The 18,798-nt window shown below is 42.7% G+C and overlaps 3 protein-coding genes across 4 annotated transcripts in view; 1 reads left to right on the forward strand and 2 right to left on the reverse strand.

The window, feature by feature from the left end:
* The first annotated feature begins 1,563 nt into the window (after positions 1–1,563).
* si:dkey-26c10.5 (uncharacterized protein LOC563797 homolog) lies at positions 1,564–4,239 on the forward strand. Its single transcript, XM_053432536.1, has 6 exons — positions 1,564–1,766; positions 1,842–1,946; positions 2,220–2,345; positions 2,616–2,767; positions 2,870–2,967; positions 3,822–4,239. The coding sequence occupies exons 1-6, from the start codon at positions 1,667–1,669 to the stop codon at positions 3,946–3,948; spliced, it is 708 nt and encodes a 235-aa protein (XP_053288511.1). The 5' UTR covers positions 1,564–1,666; the 3' UTR covers positions 3,949–4,239.
* Positions 3,850–11,161, reverse strand: trpv6 (transient receptor potential cation channel, subfamily V, member 6). Its single transcript, XM_053432535.1, has 18 exons — positions 11,026–11,161; positions 10,706–10,873; positions 10,381–10,528; positions 10,179–10,276; positions 9,960–10,082; positions 8,983–9,123; positions 8,677–8,775; positions 8,354–8,529; positions 8,126–8,272; positions 7,945–8,024; positions 7,716–7,851; positions 7,074–7,160; positions 6,902–6,978; positions 6,640–6,805; positions 6,477–6,543; positions 6,096–6,364; positions 5,870–5,976; positions 3,850–4,751 (listed from the first exon to the last, which is right to left on the reverse strand). The coding sequence occupies exons 3-18, from the start codon at positions 10,509–10,511 to the stop codon at positions 4,490–4,492; spliced, it is 2,166 nt and encodes a 721-aa protein (XP_053288510.1). The 5' UTR covers positions 10,512–10,528; positions 10,706–10,873; positions 11,026–11,161; the 3' UTR covers positions 3,850–4,489.
* A 3,038-nt stretch (positions 11,162–14,199) lies between these two features.
* The window catches only part of ephb6 (eph receptor B6), a 34,530-nt gene continuing 29,931 nt past the window's right edge, over positions 14,200–18,798 (reverse strand). The window contains exons 11-19 of one of the 2 annotated variants that reach the window (XM_053432534.1): positions 18,571–18,685; positions 18,422–18,477; positions 17,870–17,986; positions 17,539–17,786; positions 17,206–17,424; positions 16,960–17,109; positions 16,164–16,348; positions 15,911–16,069; positions 14,200–15,593 (exon numbers count right to left, since the gene is read on the reverse strand). In XM_053432534.1, the coding sequence (XP_053288509.1) occupies positions 15,488–15,593; positions 15,911–16,069; positions 16,164–16,348; positions 16,960–17,109; positions 17,206–17,424; positions 17,539–17,786; positions 17,870–17,986; positions 18,422–18,477; positions 18,571–18,685 (1,355 nt within the window). In that variant the 3' untranslated portion in view covers positions 14,200–15,487. Of the gene's footprint in view, positions 15,594–15,910; positions 16,070–16,163; positions 16,349–16,959; positions 17,425–17,538; positions 17,787–17,869; positions 17,987–18,421; positions 18,478–18,570; positions 18,686–18,798 lie in introns of both variants that reach the window. The other variant, XM_053432533.1, reaches the window with a different exon arrangement.

Here is an 18,798-nt window from a genome sequence, read left to right on the forward strand (position 1 = left end):
AGACTCTGCACAAGATGGCAGTGTTCGTATCCTAGCTGATACACAGATGTAGTTTGAGTGAAATAGAACCATGAACACTGAGGGTACAGCCATTATAATGTCGTTTGACGAAAAGTCACAGTAATCTTATGTCTTCATTATCAATGTCTTGAGACCCATTTGACACAGTTTGAAATGGTTGCGGTCAGTGGATGAGGAGGAATACATCCAGGTGTAAGACGTTAAAAAAACAAGACATTTCCTCTTGCCCCCAGGGGGCGCTGTGATTTTAAGTCATGATTTCTGTTTAGATGTCATCAGGCCGGGACTCTTGTCTTACATGTCTAGTTTGGACTCTATTGGACCATGTATGCCCGAGATACAGAAGCTCGTGTTTTCATGGCGTGTATTTAAACTTTGACGCCACGCCACGGTCACACAGGGTGAGGAAAAATCGATTTTTGACTGAGTTCTTTATCTCCATCTTGTTTAGATTACACTCATCTCAATTTGAAGTTGATCTGATGAAAGCCCTGGGACAAGTTTGTCAAAGTAAAAATGTGAAATATTTACAAAATGGCCACTAAATGCAAAATGGCGGGCTTCCTGTTGCTGTTTTTTCATAATGCCCCTTGAGACATTATGGTTGTCTGGTGATAATACACCTGCAAAGTTTGGTAAGAGGTTGAGCATGTTAAAGCCCTCAAAAAGCCAATTCATTTTGGTTACAATAATAAGAATAATCCTTACAATTTCAATAAGGCCATCCACCATTCCGTGCTCGGGCCCCAACTACAGTAATACAAGTTATTAACTGTAACTTAAATTTAATCATGGCCCTTATGGAAATTCTGTTCTTATTGTCTGTCGTATGAAAACATGGACAGAGACACATGGTATATGAAGAACTGAAAAAATATCCACTGGTGTGTTTGATCAATTGTTTATAGGAAATATTTTCAGAGATTCTAAAAATATTCCAACATTGTAAAGAATATATTTATAATAATACACAACTTGATTTAATTGTTTTACAACAGTAAAATTAACAGTTGGAAGTGTCTCATTGAAATGGTGAAAAAAAACAGAAATCTAACCATGTCCCTGCTGATTATAAGAAGTTCTGTTGTTATTGTGTTTCACACAGTGTATGAAGAACTGAATATAATGCCCTGGAGTGATAAAAAACATATTGAAACTTGTTTTATTCGTGTGGTTTGAGGTGTAGACAGAGCAGACAAAGGCTCTAAAGCAGGGACTTGTTTGAAGTTCTGCACTTTAATCACGTCTCTCCAGGCAAACGTCTCAAATCTGCCACAAAGACGATCGTATGTTCTGCCTTTGAACTGAAACACGTGCAGATCTGAAATGACCTTAAGAAGGAATCTGTTGTTATGGAGAACTGTGTCTGCAGACGGACACTATGTGCCTGTGCCTCTTTATCTCTCACTCATTCTCAAACAAAGAGAGACTCAGTCAAAGTTCTGTTGAGTTGAAGGACAACTTGAGCACTGTTCCACATGTTTAATTCAGAGGTATCAATGGCGGATATGTTGCTATGGTGACCAGACGTAGGAGGGGAGGGGTGTGTGGTTAAACTGCACTGCTGCGACAGACTTCAGTTCAAAGGACAGGAAGCAGGACGGAGTAAACAAGCCTCCTCACGAATCCCTGGACTACTTTCTTTATGTATATCAAATTCTGCCGCATTTATGGAGGTGTTAAAAAAGACGACGCCAAGGAAAACTTGTCATCCCAGTTATCGGTTGAACTGGAGGGGGAGAGAGGTAGGCCTCAGCTGCTGGTGTGTGTTGTGGTTACTGAAATATCTCCTCTAACATCACTCATGTCTTCTCACTCAGGCAAACAGACCCAGGGAAATGCCCGTCTGTATCGTGCCGGCTGTTTATTCCTCACACTGATCTGCCTCGTCCTGCTGATGGCCGTCATCTTCCTCAGTGTGAAACGTGAGTAGCCTGGGATCTGAACTCATGTCAGTGTTTTTCAAAACAAACCTCTTTTGTCTAGAATTAGATTCTGAAAGGGACTGCAGCTGTAACAGTTCAGATTTAAAAGAACATGGACAATAGTTTATCTGACGGGGTCATGTTGCTTTTATTATGTTTTTGTTTTGTCTCATGGACAATACAGGGATATGAACTGTGTCTGATTGAATAGCTGTAACCTGAAGACTTTATTATTTCCCCTCACAACTCCTCCCACTCTGCTCTGATTTCTAGTCCAAACTGGATCCAAAGATTGCCCAGGGAGTGGGGAAGCAGGAGCAGGCAGGACGAGCACTTCATTAACTGCAACCTGCAACTATGACCAATGCCGGACCGACTTCCCCGACATTCAGCACCCGAGTGAGTGTAATGCCAGGAATAAAGAAACACGTTGATCAATGAAAACCAAAAGATGATTTTGCTTTTAGATAGTTCTGTCTTTCAGTTGCAGAGGAAGCTTGTTCATGTTCTTGGTTTTGCGGGAACCTGGGAAATTTCATTTAATTTATAACTAGATTCAGCTGAGTAAGATCAGTTTGTTAAAAAGTACAAGGAACGCAAATAAGAGCAAAAACGTTTTCTTTTATTTTTCTATCATTGCTTCTGAAGTTTTTCTGTTTCTTCTTGCAGAGCTCGACTGCAACCAGTGTGGTGACGGATGGCTGCCGTTTGAAAAGTCGTGTTATTACCTGTCCGCCATGAGGCAGACCTGGTTGATGAGCATGATCGAGTGCACCACCAGAGGAGGACGTTTGGCCGTCATCTCCAGCCAGAGTGTTCAGGTGGAACAGAAATCGACTCATTGTCCTGCTCGCTTCATTCCCTGGTGATGATTTGGTAATAATGTAATATTGTATTTGTGTAACTGTTTAACTCCGCCGTAGACTTTTCTGACTGGGAAGAGGATTGGCTTATTCTGGATCGGGCTGGAACGTCCTGGAAGTCAATGGAGATGGGTCGACAACAGGGCACTGGGAGACAGGTGACTCTTTTTTCCTCTTCAGCCGTCTCGCTCCGTTCTCTTTTCTCTTTCTCAAGTTTCAGGCCCATAAAGTTGTAGGAGATTATTTATAAAGCTTGAAAATGAGAGAGAAATGGTGGCATTGTTTGTATCGTGCAAATGCTCCTAATGTGTTTAACATACACAGTCAGTGGCCAAATTATTAGGTACACCTATACAGTCTAATGAGATCCAGCAACGTTTTTGTGAAACGGGTTGTTGTACTGGACTACCTGAGAAAGTAGGAACGGGTTGTCAACTAACCAGAATGTAGGCGGTTCGATCCCCGTCTCCCCCATTTCACATGTCGATGTCCTTGGGGAAGTTAATGAACCCAGAATTGCATCTGACGACTGTTTGTAAGTGTGTGATAGCTTGGTGTATTTAAAAAATGTTTAATACTCGCAGCTAAGGTATATCATTTAATTGAAATTATTTCCACACTATTAACAAAACTGAACTATATTTTTATGACAAGGCTGTTATAATGTGGTCAGAGTAAATATATAAAAAACAACAAAAACAACAACTAATGAATAACCGCGATTCATAAGTTTTTAATGAAACTTATCTCGTAATTTTCAGGTGAATGAAATGCCCTTCCGTAGTCTTATACAAATATTTCTATATTACAAATATTTCCAGAAATTGTATTGCAGTCACTTGAGAAAATAAATCAGCTCAGGTTTTCTGAATTAACGACTTAATTATCTTGTTAATTCAAAAAAACATCTTAAAATAATGTAAAAATGAATAACAATGATGTCCAGTCATATGATCATGTAAAAATGTACAATAATATGATGTAATTGTGAATATTCGTTTTTTCACTGCAGTTATTGGGAAGATAATCTTTCAGAGGGGGATTGTGGCCTCCTGAGAGGTGACGGCCCATCCCAGAAGAACTGGATGAGGGCGCCCTGCGCCCACTCAGCCTACTTCATCTGTGAGAAGCAGGCCTGACAGCCTCGTCTTTTCATCAGAGAAATGAGCAAACGCATTCTCCGTCTGCAAGCATCGACTCCTCAATAACACATCGCATCGTTTCTCTTTCCACTTTCCAATCAGTAGAATCCGGCAAATAAAATGACAAAGCTTCTTCCGCAACAGCTGTTTTGTATTTAACACCTGTGGATTTGTAACTTACATCTTCTTGCAGCATCATGTAGTATCAATTGAACCTGGATGTGGACTTTGTTTCAACAAGTTTTTATTTTCATATAAAATAGTCATGCTTCTACCTAACAAGTACAATGTCTCTATTTCACTTTGTTTGAGCTTCTTATATACAGTTTTACTGCTACATATGTTTTATATTGCTATAAAAAGAACACAACTCTTTTCTATGGCATAATACTGCAGGAATAATTGCACTGTTGTCTACATAGAGAAACTGAGATTGTTCTCCTCGCAAGTTAGTTCAGTGAAATTCATCAGCACCACAGAGCTGTGAGATAATAGAAGGCCTCGGACGACCCAGTCCACGCTCAGGCAGAGTCTCCCTCTAAACGTGTTTAATGTCCTGGTCCTCTGGGTCCTCCTGTTCCATCTCCAAACCCAAAGCACTGTGGCGAATCATCTGCCAGCCAGTCAGTGTCTTCCTGTTTCCAAAGCCACCTCTGTTTTTAGGCCTGAGCGTCGGGGTTCCTGAGCTCGAGCCCTTTATCGTGTCCATCTTGTCCCATCCCTCCTTTTCCTCCTCTTTGGAGAAGGCTTGGATGTAACGACGCATCTTTTGCAACATGGAGTCATTTCTGTCCTCAACCCTGCAACGAGGTCGGAGTAAAGCAGGAGTAACAGACGTGTCAAGATAAACCACTTTACACTGAAAACTATTATTGACAAATATCTGATCTATTGGGAGATGAGAACCCTCTTCTGAGAAGATACGACCTCAAAAGACTGGAAACAGCTTGCCTCATTGAATAGTTACACAATCCCTACCAGCATACCTGAAGCTCATTAGTTAAGATATGTATTGTTTTTTAAATTCTTACAAAAAAACAAATCTGTTTCCATTATTTATGCTAAGCTAAGCTACTTGGCTCCCAAGTGTAGCTTCTGGGTTACTTTATATATGTTAGAGTGGTGTTGATCTTCTCCAGAGACTGTATATAAAGAGGGACGACACGCTAAAGTGTCTCATTCACCACCTGGTGCAGTATGGCTCATAAGTGCCACCTCCTCCATGTTAGTGGATGGGGCATGAGCCAAACAATTCAAAGTAGACGTTAAATAATTTAACTTTAACAAAAGATGGTTTTCGCCAAATAAGCGAGTTTTTATCACACTCATGTATTCTCAACTGTAAATTTTTACAGTTAGTTTGGTTTTAATAACTTAATTAATGCAATAAAAACAGAGTGAAACACCATGATTGACAGCTGTATCGCAGAGACCTCGCTACTGAGGCTCCACCCCCTTATCTCTAAAACACAGACTCAATTGCACAAGATGGCCGCATTCGTATCGTGGGTATTTTGGCTTCACTTTTGTAAACAGGGAGAAAGTGGAGACGTGTCATCCATCTTTACATCATCTTAACCTATATCTATATATCATCTTAACAGCGAAGAGTGAATTAACATATTTCCCCCAAATGTTATGTTATGTATGTGTAGGATGTGTAAGACTTACAGCTCTCAGAGAGTAAGAGTTGTGCTTACACTCAACACAACATGACGTGTGGCTGCAGTGCATTAGAGGCCACTGAGGTTGTGGTCAGTGGACACACTTGCGTCTCCCTGTGTGATTATTTTGAGTGAAAATAGAAAAACCTAAAAATAAAAACCCTCACCCCGCTGCACTTCACATGACATCACCTTTGTTATTTGTGTTTCTGCCGATGTGGTGTTTTTGTGGGTGTATTTTCTTTTTCTCTCACCTGAGATACCAGCGCTCCTTCAGGCCGTAGTCGAGCCCACACACCCCGAGCCGAGGCCACAGCCAGCGTGGCAGCCTCCTCTCCAGCATCAGAGTTGTGGCCACTACCTGCACATCACATCACATCTCTTGTATCTGACACAGCAATGCACGAGGTGTTTCTGCACATTCACACCCCAGCGTTTAAATCTGTGCAGTGCATGTGTGGGTGTGTGTGTGTGTGTTACCTGTGTCCTCCAGAGCTCGTCCCTCTCCTGCGCCACCCTCCAGTGCGTGTCGCTCATCATGGCTATCAGGAGATTCAGCAGCAGGATGTAGGAGACCACAGAGAAGGCGCAGTGTATCACATGGACGATGGGGGGTGTGGTGATGGTGTGATCCACGGGCAGATCTATGAGGCCTACGCTGAGCTCGAACTGGGAGAAGAGGGTGATGGGGAAGGAGCGATATGCGGGGAGGGAATCAGGATCCTGGGTCATATACACCATCCACAGGGCTGAGGAGGACAAAGATACAAATCTGAATGCGGAATATCAACTATTCATATCTTGGCGGATAACTTGGAGAATTAAAGGTTTGTTTGTTCTTGTCACCCAGAATATACTCACAGGTGGAAAAACCAATGAGCACAATGACTGTCAGCCACATAAACTTCGTCAGGTCTCCAAATATGATCTGAGAGAAAATGAGACACAGGGGGTTCAGACTGAAAATGTAAATGACTGAAGAAGCTTCTGTTTCCATGTTTTGTGGTGAGCTCCTGTCTCCTACCTTCTGTATCATGATGACGTAAGGGCCGAGCATTTCAAAACCCCGGGCGAAGAACATGACGTTGCACCAGCCCAGAACCAAACACACGGCCATCACCACGGCCTCTCCCTGCACCTCACAGGCTCTGAACACGCAGAGCAGCACCACCAAGCAGGCGTAGCTGATACTGGCAAAAGCAACACAGACAGCAGAGAATTAATAATAATAGTGTTTCAGGGCAGTTTATGCTTTATCTTGCTGTTTATGTCGGGTTTGAACGTACAGGATGACATGGAAGGGGCCTCCGAGTGCTGTTTGGCCAAAGTAGCGCTTTGCTCCCACTCTCAATATATCAGGGATCTGTTGGGGGGGACACAGTAGGATGTGTGTAATACACTGTAAGATACATTATGCATGAAGATAAAGTATGTTTTGCTAATGTATCGTAAATTCACCTCCAGCAACAGGATGGCAAAAGCTCCCAGGACGCTGATGATTTCTCCCGCCAGCCGCAGGCTGTCTTCATATGTCACATAACTCTCCTGAGACATGGGAAGAGGAAATTCAGTTTTCATTAATATTGAAAGCCCATTGTTTTTTGACTGTGTTATATGCAGGTGCACAGTACAAACACCAGGCTACGCCTACATTATGTTCTTTTACTTATGTTAGGACAAATATAAAGAACTCTTAAGAAAGTAAATGTTTAAATCCAACCTTGTAAAAATAATCTATTACACTTAAAAGTCCGGTGACATTGTACGAGTTTTATCATCAAAACCTGAATTCATCAAATATATTATCTTAAATTATACATATATACACTAGAGTTACAACCTCTATAAATACATAAGAGGTTGCTAAATTTGAATGATTTATATCAAAATATAAAATCTGAATCTCTGATATAAATAGGATGCACAGGCGTGAAATAAAAGAACCATTAGATGTAAATAAAGGGCAGAACCCTGAAGAATCACTGTGTAAGTACAAACAGTATTTACAGTGTGGAATGTGGTTATATTATTCATGTTCCTCTGTATGTAATGTAACACATTAAATTTTAAAGTGGTCACATCTCATTTACTCCAACGCACATTGAGTGGTTTCTGGATGCGGATGGTTTTGTCCATGTCCGACTTTGTGTAGTTCTCCGGAGCGTCCTTCAGGGGGCGAGTCACACAGCACAGTGTGAAAATCACGATGTACAGCAGATACAGAAGCATCAGCAGCCTGACACAAGAGAGGAGGAGAAAACTCTGTAAACAACAACAACAACAACTAAACAGGACCGTACGTGTGTGGTCCGCCAGCTCCTGACTTTACCTGAAGTAATGTTTTCCATACAGGTTCCACTTCAGACTGACCAGCTGCCTCACGGGGGTCACCTCCAGTATCCTCCTCGCCTGGAAAGCAGAAATCACTCATCATCAGACCAAATTCATTTCATCCAACATAACCTGTGATTTCTACTGAATGCTGTATATCTGGTGAGATAGTAACTTGCCTCTCGCTCATGGCCGCCAACAATAAGCTCCATCACTGACATGTTGTCGGCCCACGAGTCGATCTCAGTCAGGTCGTAGAGGTTTGAGGTCAGAGGGCCCAGACTCCACTGGACCACACGTCTCTTATTCACCAGGTGCTGAAACGCCTGAGAGAGACAGAGGGAATCAGACGGGATGATAATCTGCTCCCTCTCTCCATGTCAGAGTTTCCCCAGGTTCCCACTCACCACGACGTTTCCCTCTTTGGCCGCCAGTTTGAAAGGTGTGAGGCCCCGGTAGTTGGGCACCATGTCCAGTGGCACCAACTGGTCCAGCTCTGCGTCGTGCGCCATAATCAGGTCAATGGCCTGGCACGCGATCATCTTGTTGGGCTGCAGAACCAAAATGTGAAGGACCGTGTTGCCTATAGGGAGGAAGACAAGGAGGGGAAACAAGGGAGGGCAGATGGGAGGAACACGGAGAGACAACAGAAAGACATGAATAATTCAAACAACAGACAGACACACAGATATGAAAAAAGACAGTGTCTCCAAGAGGGAACATGTTATACCTCTGTAGTCCTGGACCCTGGTGCTCGCCCCTGCTTCGATCACCATGGAAATAATGTCCTCGTTTCCAGCACACACAGCAAAAGACAGGATGTGTTCACCTGTTGTGCGTTTAAAAAAACACCAGCACACAAGCAAACATTACATTTTGATTTAAAAGCAGGAGAACGTACAGATTTACACATTCATTCAGAGCCCTTGGTTTCCTCGTCTTGCTGAAGTTAACCGCGACATGTGGACACCGGGGGATCCAGCTCGGACTGAGCCACTCCACCACAAACAGTTTAGTCCCACTCACGTCAACTTACCGTAGTATATGAGTCCTCCTATCCTCTTCCTGAAGTACAAGCCGGTGACTCGGGGGTTGACCACATCACCACCTCGACTAATGAGATGATAGACCAGGTTGATGTTCTGATTCACCACGGCGATGTGGAGCGGAGTGACGCCTGGGACCGAGCAGAGACAGACAGTCAGTCCACTGGGAGGGAACTGTTTCTTATTTCAACCTTTTCACCTTCTTACTCAGCTCTATCCACTGGTATAGAAGTAAAATATATTACTTGGGTATAAGTAGCACTGTCCCAGCATTATAAATAATACGTATATTTAAATAATAATCCAAAAAAGACACATAATAAACCATTTTATATCAATAAAAATTAGAGGAGAACTTACACAAAACACTTAATGTATCAAAAGTCATCAAGATAATCATTATTGATGGATAAATATTAAATCTAACACATAACTATTCAGAAGGAGATGATTTTTTGTTAATTACTTCATATATTGCTGGTTAGTTTAATCTGTTATAATATCATACTACATGAGATGACCATATACAGTATTTTATGTTTTTTTTGTGCAAAATCTAATATAGTACAATATTTATACCTGAAATTAGTGGAGGTACGATGTAACATAAAATGGAAAATACTTAAGTAAATCAAAAATACTTTTTTACTTTCCAGTACTGGCTGTAGCCTAACCTCTCCCCACATTATAGTAAATGTATTTTGCAATTTTTTTGTATTCTCAATTTTCCAGGTATCTAAACAAAACAATTAAGGTTCTTAATTTTTTCGAAAAGATAATGTAATTCAGAAAAAACTAAATTTGCAGTACGTCCATATTTTAATTCATTAAGAATTTATGATAAAGAAAGCTATGCCCTCGTGCAGTTTGTCCCTTATATTCTTCTTTATTAACTTATTTGAATAATTAAGGAAACAGCCTTCCAGCTACATGATCACGTGTTTGTGTGTTTGTATGAAGTATCCACCTTGGAAGAGCTCAGAGGTCATGGGCTCGTTGATGAGTTCAGGAGCTCCGTCCATCAGAGCCACGGCAGCCTCCAGACTGTCATTCATCACAGCGACATGAAGCGCCGTCTCCCCGAGAGCCCCTGAAAGAGACCATCACAGCTCCGTCATGCACAGCTGACCCCTTGCTGCACTGAAACCCCAACACCACCATGTGACACTTCACCGTTCAGCCTCACCTCTCTCAAAGATGTTGGTGGACGCAAAGCTCAGCAGCTTCTTGATGCAACCCACACTGTTCTTCTTAGACGCATAGAAGAGAGGAATGTCATTTATGCTGAGGAAAGAAACACAAGACAAATTAAACAAAGTGTTTAAACAGGTTTTTACAATTGAACACCCTTCATTTTCTGATTCTGTATCTGTTTTGAGTGTCCTTACTACTTGGTGTGGAACAGAAAGGTCTCATCCAGCATCTCGTTCCATCCTTTCTTGTTCTGAAGGCGAAACCTCATCTGGCTCCACCAATGGTTGAGCTCGCTCGGAGCCGATCGGGCCAGAGACGGAGACATTGACCCCTGATGTTTGACTTCAGGAAGAAAATTTAAGTTAAAAAAGAAACAATTCATTCTTATTATTAGCAGGTAGGACTAACTTTATCATTTTGGTCTAGAAAAAAACATTGTGGTTTGTATTTTATTCATTTGTATTGTTAGAATACAATTAAACAAATTAATGGAGAAGTAAAAAAGTATCTTAAACTTACCCTTAAACAGTAAAAGTGATGCTCCTCAACCTCTGGTGCCACTCGGACATAACACGGACAAATTCCAGAAGCAACACCTGCGAAATGTCAATGTGTGGACATAAGTGTGGAGGAGTGAAATCCCAGCGGCCTGACTTTTATATATAACCCAGCCACGAGGGAGGAGACCTGTGGAGGGATTGAGAATGAATGGGTGGAGAGGGAGGACGAGTGAACAGCACAGAGGTCAGACAGTGAGAGTGAGGCGGTAATGAGCAGGTGGACTTTCACCGCGGATCAGGAATCCCACAGGGAAAGTCGTGCTCTGAGGTTCGACTCACCGGGAAGTCCTTTATCATGCTGATGTAAAGTTGTTGCCTTGATTCAATCACCTGTAAAGAACAGCGGCAATGGTCCGATCCCTAATTCCAGTGTATCTCTCTTATCACCAGGCCTGTCTGCATTCCTCCAACCTGCTCCCACCAAAACCTGCAGGGCCACTATGTATTTTCTGCCACATCATGACAGTCAACCCATAGCCGTCCTTGATACTGGTCCACCATTTCAGGAAACCTGTTTGGAAATTGCAAGCCTGTACATCTTGGTTTGTAATGACCCTCCGTGATGGAATCTGGTTGTGAATAGTTCTTCAAGTGAATCTGGGATTAAATAATGATGCAGGCTTTTCCAACAAGTTGCATCTTGTGCACACACTGGTCCAAAAAACTAGCTTCATTCACAATGATTTAACTTGTTGAGCACCATTGATGTGTCAACAGGAGGCATCACAAACACGGTAATTGCCACATTACAAAGACCATAATGATCATTCTGAGGCCGGCGACATCACGTCCCAGGAGGGCACGTCACTTTCCTCCCAAGACAAGAAACAAAGACAACGATGCACATTGCTTCGGGAAATTACAATTCTTCATGTACGTGTTTGACACAGAATCACAGATGTATTTTCCGTGCAGATAAATCATTTGTAAACTGCTGAATCAGTCGCCTTTTAAATGATTTCTGCTCCTCCTGGTTGTAGCGTACAGGTATTTTTCTAGCACCATTTATAGATCATGACTAAGGGGCCGGTCAGCCACAGGATAAACAGGGTTCAGGGAGACTCTATAGGAGGAGCTGGTAATGGTTGTAGCTGTGGCCGTCATTTAGTATTGTGGAGATAATAGCTGTTTACCAGACGGACTGCACCATCTTTAAGTAGTGTCATAAAAACCAGTGGTTTCCAGTCTGTTAATGTCTTTATAAAGGAACAATAACAGCATAAAAACAAGATGTTGTGGTTGGCGTGTCCAGTGTTTCTGCACCTGCGTTTCTTTCACAACATCATCTTAATATACGTTGGGAAACAACAGCAAACAATTATTAGAGACGTCCCCTCGTACACGGACGACAGTTAGACAGGCGCTCGATGATCATCATTAAAACAAAAGGTTGAGTCGATGAGGCTGCAGTTATTTTAAAGCTACCTCAGTGAGCTGTCATTTAAAATAACAAGTTTTCACTACTTCATCTTTAAACCTTAGTTTAAACGTTTTAACTCAAGTTCTCTGAAGTGACATTAAATAGGAGGTTATATCTTTAATCATCTCTGATCTGACTAACACAATCAAATGGAAAATTCCTCCTACGTAATTCTCATATTTCACTTTCAAGTAAATCTTCTTTTTGAGAAGCCGGTACTTTACGTGTGTTTTTCCATTTTCCATTTGAACCTTTATACTTTACACTCCTGTGCGTTTCAAAACATTGCATTGTTTACTGCTCTGTTTATCTGACATATCATCATATCTTGAAACTGATCCACTGCTCAGTTGATGCAAGTCTCCCTGTGGTGGAATCATTTTGTCGAGAATTGAGTCAATGTTTTATTCTCACAAATACTGCTAATATAAGTATATCTTTGATGGTAATCCTATAACTGGATACACATGATGTGTACTTTTGTTACCCCAAGTATTTTGTGATGATATAACATCTGGATTTGAACTAGTACTGAAATATTTATACATAAGCTTCATACTTCAGTAAATGTACTTAATTGCTTCTGACACCCGTTCCAACTCAAAATACTAAACATGACATTTTAAAATCTAATCTGCAAAAATCTGTATCAAGAGATAGATTATGAACACATCCATATTTGAATGTTGTTTTATTTAAAACTATACTGTTTCAATTCTTTTAACCTTTTATTCCATATTTATTTTATGATGCTCTTATGCCTCATTTAGCTGCCGTGCATCTTGTACCTGTCTGTGTTTGCTTTATGATTTTGCACAATCTGCTCCAAATGAATGGCCGTCAGTGGGTTGTTTGAATTAAGTTGATTTGAATTGTAAGCAGCATTTCATTATTGCTGGCTGAGCTCTTCTCAGCTTCTGATAGAGCTGAGTAGCTGAATTATTTTATTATCCTGGATGTGTTTTGAATATAAAATCAAAATCTGAAAACTGTACATAAGTTTTATATATGAATAAATGCACCCAGCTAATTTGCACCTTTCTTTGTTCTCTTCAATTCACGTGCAGAGACACAGGTCGATGTCTGCAGGGAAACAGCACAGTGAGGGTTTGTGCATGTTCTCAGCACAGATCTGCTCTGATAGCAGCGGGACATGAGGGAAACCAGTCTCTGTTGCTGGACAGAGGCTGATCCCAGCAGATATCAGACTCTGATTTGACTCAAAGCTGCTGATCTGTGGAAAAGGAGAAACCTCGAGTTCACTCTTTAACACTGTGAAGGTGACATTAGGTCATCAAGGTGAACACGCCGTCATTACTTTTGTAGCTGCATTGAAATGTATGAATAAGTTCATGTATTTATCATATATGATACTTCATCATAGATTAATATGATAACTGAATCACTAGACGTTGCTTGATTTTATGGTTTGAACAAATGAGCCATGAACATGCTGAGTAACATTAAGCTTAAAGCACCAGCTTCATAGAACTGCTATACTCGCATTTGCCCTTCTTTCTTATTTCCATGTATCTATTCATCTCATAAATATTTTCCGTTGTTGTTGAATTTGGTGCATGAGCTTTTATTCAGAGTGAGGGGGTTTGTTCCGATGTCTTGGGCCATGTTAAAGGTTCAGTGTGTAAGATTTAGGTGAAAGGGATCTATTTGCAGAAATTGAATATATAACCATCCTAGTAATGTTTTCACTGGTGTGTTTCATTTTAATTGTACAAAAGATTGTTTTCTTTTCCCTAGAATGGGTCCTTTATATTTAAATAATTTATATTTACATCTGGAGCAGGTCTACAACTAAACAATTATGACAACTGAAGGTTAACACGGGTTCTCCTCCATGTTTGGAAGGACAGGGTGAGGTGAAGGGGATTCAGCTGCAACATGCTACTTTACCATTAGATGTCACTAGCTTCTGCACATTAAACCTTTAACTCAGGTTTAGTGAGTTTTTCTGCATTTGAACCTTTTGGTTGCATGAATAGGACTCAGTAAAACAAGACAAGATTGGTTTTTAAATAAAGTCATATCATTTATTTTACAAATTTTCCACAATTATGGAATAGTGGTGAACACTCACAGCTAACGATGTGTGTAGCCTGACACACTTGTCTCACACACGCACACACTTGTCTCACACACGCACGCACGCACGCACGCACACACGCACACGTTTCCTACGGTACACACAGGTTACAGACACACAGGTACATACTTACGAAGCATTTTGCCTCCTTCCTCCGAGTGTAAATCAGATCCGATTGTTTCCGTCTTTGCCATTTCACACATTCACAAAGCTTCAGTGACTCAGTGTCTTTACTCTATCGAACAAAAGGAGGTGAAGTGTGAAACGTACACGTACAGGTGAGTGCTGTTCAGCTCTGTCCTCATCCCAGGTGGACGCAGTGTTCGCAGCCGAGGTGACGCTCGTGGCGCTCGACAGCCCCCCCCCCCCAGGAGAGGCCCGGCAGTGAGAGTGACTCATGCAAACAGGGCTGCTCTCACACCATGGATATGTCTTTTAAACATTGAAAACATCTTTTAGTTTTGTTATGTTTCCCCTCTTCCGAGGCAGCAGTTCACATCTAACCCCGGGGCTTGTGGTGCTGACTTTGGACTGGTGGTTTACAGCTTTTGCTCCGACACCGAGCGAACTTTACATTTTCACTGAAAGTTAATGGTGACACCTCATAAGGCAAACCACATGCTGCTAGGTAGTACACTGTTTCTCTGCTTTAAGCATTTAAGTGGAGAGGAACTTTAAGACTTTACAAACAACTCAAAAAATTAAAAAAAGGCTTTGATTGTCTTCACGCAATTCTTTGTGAGGAGAGACCTCCTTGATTTTTTTTTTTTACTGACCTCACTGGGGTGGAGGTAGGGGGACATTTGAGGGAGGGACATCAGTGGAAGAGAGGGTGAGAGGTAGGACTGCAGATGGGTGAGGAGAGAAGGCAGACAACAGCAAAGTGAAATCTATAGTGAAAAACATTGAGGAATCTTTAAAAGTCCTCGTTCTCCTTAACAACTCCCAGACCTCACTCTGACCCGGACCAGGTGCATCCCTCTTCTTTTACTCGTCTCGAGCGACAGGCAGGAAAAGTCCGATCCTCTGTTTCTCACCCCTTCTGGTTGTAGTGTCAGGTTGATCCGAATACGCAGCGGCACTCTACGCCGATTCTCTCTATTTTTTGTTTGGGCTCAAAATGTGCTCCGTGAAAATAAAAACGTCTTGCAGAAACCAGACACGACAAGCAAGAGGAATGTGACAACCACAGAAATCCTGTTGTTCTGTAAGCTGGGATTTCACACCTCCACCTGTCCCTGTGTCAGGTGGGCTCTGAGCTGCTGGGCCGCGGCGACGATCTTCCTCTGGTGTCCCACCAGGTTCACCCCGAGGTTCTGGACGTCACTGCAGAGGAGACAGCAGGTGAAGAGAGAGAGTTTAGCTCTAACTGATATTTCACAGGACAACACAGGCTGTTCTAACTTGTATGCATTGTATATATAGTCAGTCACTTTAGCATCATTGTGTTTATGAACAGTGTTGCTTGTGCTTATAAATATAAAGTATATAGATACATTCTTTCGACAGGATCTAAACATTTAATGTTCATTTGAAAAAAGTGGACTGTCTTTGAACAATACACACAATTAGCATATAGAAGGTAGAACATAAACAAGCTGCAGTTCTCCTTTGATCTGAGAGTTACAGTAATCCATACTCACTCCATGGTGAGGGTGCTGACTCTGTCCAAAGTGTCCAGCTGAGCCCGGTCGAACTCGTCCTGATATCTCTCCATCCTCAGCGCCTTCAGCCAATCGCTGACTGTCGCCACTGCTGACAGGTCAGTGGGGGTCGGGCTGAGCAGCGTCTGGGAACAGCTTCTGTGATGTCCCAAAAAAACGAGAACGTGAGCAAACAGCAGATTGAACATGACCTGCCGCCTCTGACGTGTCGGTGACGTGCTCGCCGTCTCACCGGGTCGGCTCCGTCTTGAGGGCGGCCGGGTGCCTGATGAGCCGGTCCAGGGAGGACAGGAGGGAGTCGAAGCCGAGGCGGTCCGCTCGCTCGGCCTGCCAGCACTGAAGCATCAGAGAGTGGAGGGCAGGCGGGCAGTTGTGGGGGGCGGGAAGACGATACTGGTCTGCCACTGCCTTCATCACCTGAGAACAGAGAGAGAGAGAGAGAGAGAGAGAGAGAGAGAGAGAGAGAGAGAGAGAGAGAGAGACAGAGAGAGAGAGACGTGAGACAGAAGTGGGGCAGATGGTGCGAGGAGTCTTGTGTAATTGCCTCACATAAAAGGCCACGGACCACTGAGGGCCTGCAAGAGTGACTAAGAGAAAATCATGCAAATTCCAGCTGCCTGGCATTTTAAATGGGTCTGTGGAATAAAGACGAGGGGGGCCAGTGATAAAGCACATTTACTTAAGTAGTTGTCTTAAATCTTTAAGTACTGCTACTTTCCTGGAGTTGCCCCGTGCTTGAGGAAATTACTCTTTAATTCCACTTTCCTTCAGAGGAAAATCTATATTTCAAACCACTTTGTTAATATAAAAGCCGATTTGCAGAGTAAACCTGTAAAACAAGACCCTAACACATAATTCACATTATTAGCAGGTAGGACAGATTGGGAGGACTTTTACTTTTACTTTTTAATTACATATTATCACAGTGTAGCAGTAAAAGTTGTACTTATAAGACCTTGAGTGCATTTGCATCACTAATTTATCACGGCTTCTCCTGCTCAGGCAAAATGTCCCTCCCTCACACTCACTTCTTGATTGCTCATGTCCCAGTACGGGCGCTCTCCGTATGACATCACTTCCCACATAAGTATGCCGAAGCTCCAGACGTCACTGGCTGAGCTGAACTTGCGATGCTGAAACGCCTCCGGTGCCGTCCACCTCACGGGAATCTTACTGCCCTGATGGGGGGGGGGGGGGGGGGGGGGACAGAAGCAATGAAGCAGCGAGCCAATGTAAGCCAAACTGAAGAAAAAAGCCCTTGTCCCTGAACGCACCAGCGAGGCAGTGTACGTGGGTATGTTGTGGTCCAGGCCCCTCATGAGTCGTGACAGGCCAAAGTCCGACACTTTGCACACCAGGTTGGAGTTGACCAGCACATTCCGGGCGGCCAGGTCCCGGTGGACAAAGTTTCTCTCAGCGAGGTAACGCATCCCTGCACCGACTCCCCTCAGCATCCCAATGAGCTGCAGGATGCTGAACTGGCCCTCGTTCTCCTGAAACATTTAAGACGGTAGGATGAGGCAGCGGAAAATAGAGACTTTTTAAATTTAGAGTGGATGTCATGTGGGCCATCGATGGGACATGCTGACACTGTGCTGTTTTCTCACCCTGAGGAATGAGTCCAGCGGCCCGTTCTCCATAAACTCAGTGATGATCCTCTCTGGAGGGCTGTGGGTGACCACGCCCTCCAGCTTCAGCACGTTGGGGTGGTCAAACTGGCCCATGACCCCCGCTTCACTGAGGAACATCCCCCTCTCCCTGTCAGACGCCCCCCAGCGAAGAGTCTTCACGGCCACTAGCACCTCCCTGCGACCCATCGGACGGTAACGACCTCGGGAAACTTCGCCGAACTGAGCTGGAGTACAGAGGAGGTGGGAGAGATCACAACAGGTCCACAGTCTCACAAACATCTATGATGAGATTCTGAGTGTCACCTACCTGAACCAATCACCTCCTCGATCTTGAGGTGAAGGGGATCTATCTCACGGGCAAACTCTTTGACGGCCTCACTGGGGTCTTCATAGGTGGATGGGTCCACGTAGTACTTCACTCCACCTGGAATTAAAATGTAGTTTATAGTCCTCAACACGTACTTATACTGACTTGAGGTAGGGACGATCTGTTTTCGTACAGATGTTAACTGATAATGTGCATCTAAGAATTTATATTATTTGATAAAACACAGAAAGTTGATTTCATCTTTTTCATTCCTTCAGAAAAACATTGAGCTGCTATCTGCTGGATGAAATAGAAGTTTCTTCTTGGGTGAAAAATCTTTCTTTTAAATTAATTATATTTATCAAATATTCAAAGAAATCTAATTAAACAAATGAAACCGAAACTTGGTTCGTCAAAGAGCTTAATCATGCACTGAATAAGTAAAATATATTATAATAGACAGCCTTTTCTCACTTTAAAATAAATCATTCATTTGACTAAATTGAAATGATACAAAATTAAAATACATCAATTAAATATAGCGCCTCTCACCTTTGTTACTGATGTATCTCTGGAGCCTGTCGCTGTACGGGCTCTCCCTCCTCTTACTGTCAAGTCGGGAAAAGAAAAGTGTGAACATGTACATTATTATTAAAAACTCTACATCACACGTCTGATATAACGCGAGAACAACCACTCACCTGCGAAATACCACCACGACCACAATCGCCACCACGACCAGTAGAAATGCCGCCCCACCCATCACCGAGCCGACCAGCAGAGGAAGTCGATTCTGGATCTGCTGGGAATGTTCCTCTGAGGGGGAAAGAGGGAGGAGTCTATCGGCTGTGACGTGTCATTCAAGAAGGTCATCAACTATGGAATCAAAGTGTTTTATGACGTTGTGCTTTCCTATCTTTTCTATCTGG

Source organism: Pleuronectes platessa, chromosome 10, assembly GCF_947347685.1.
Source record: "Pleuronectes platessa chromosome 10, fPlePla1.1, whole genome shotgun sequence".
Taxonomy (NCBI): Eukaryota; Metazoa; Chordata; class Actinopteri; order Pleuronectiformes; family Pleuronectidae; genus Pleuronectes; species Pleuronectes platessa.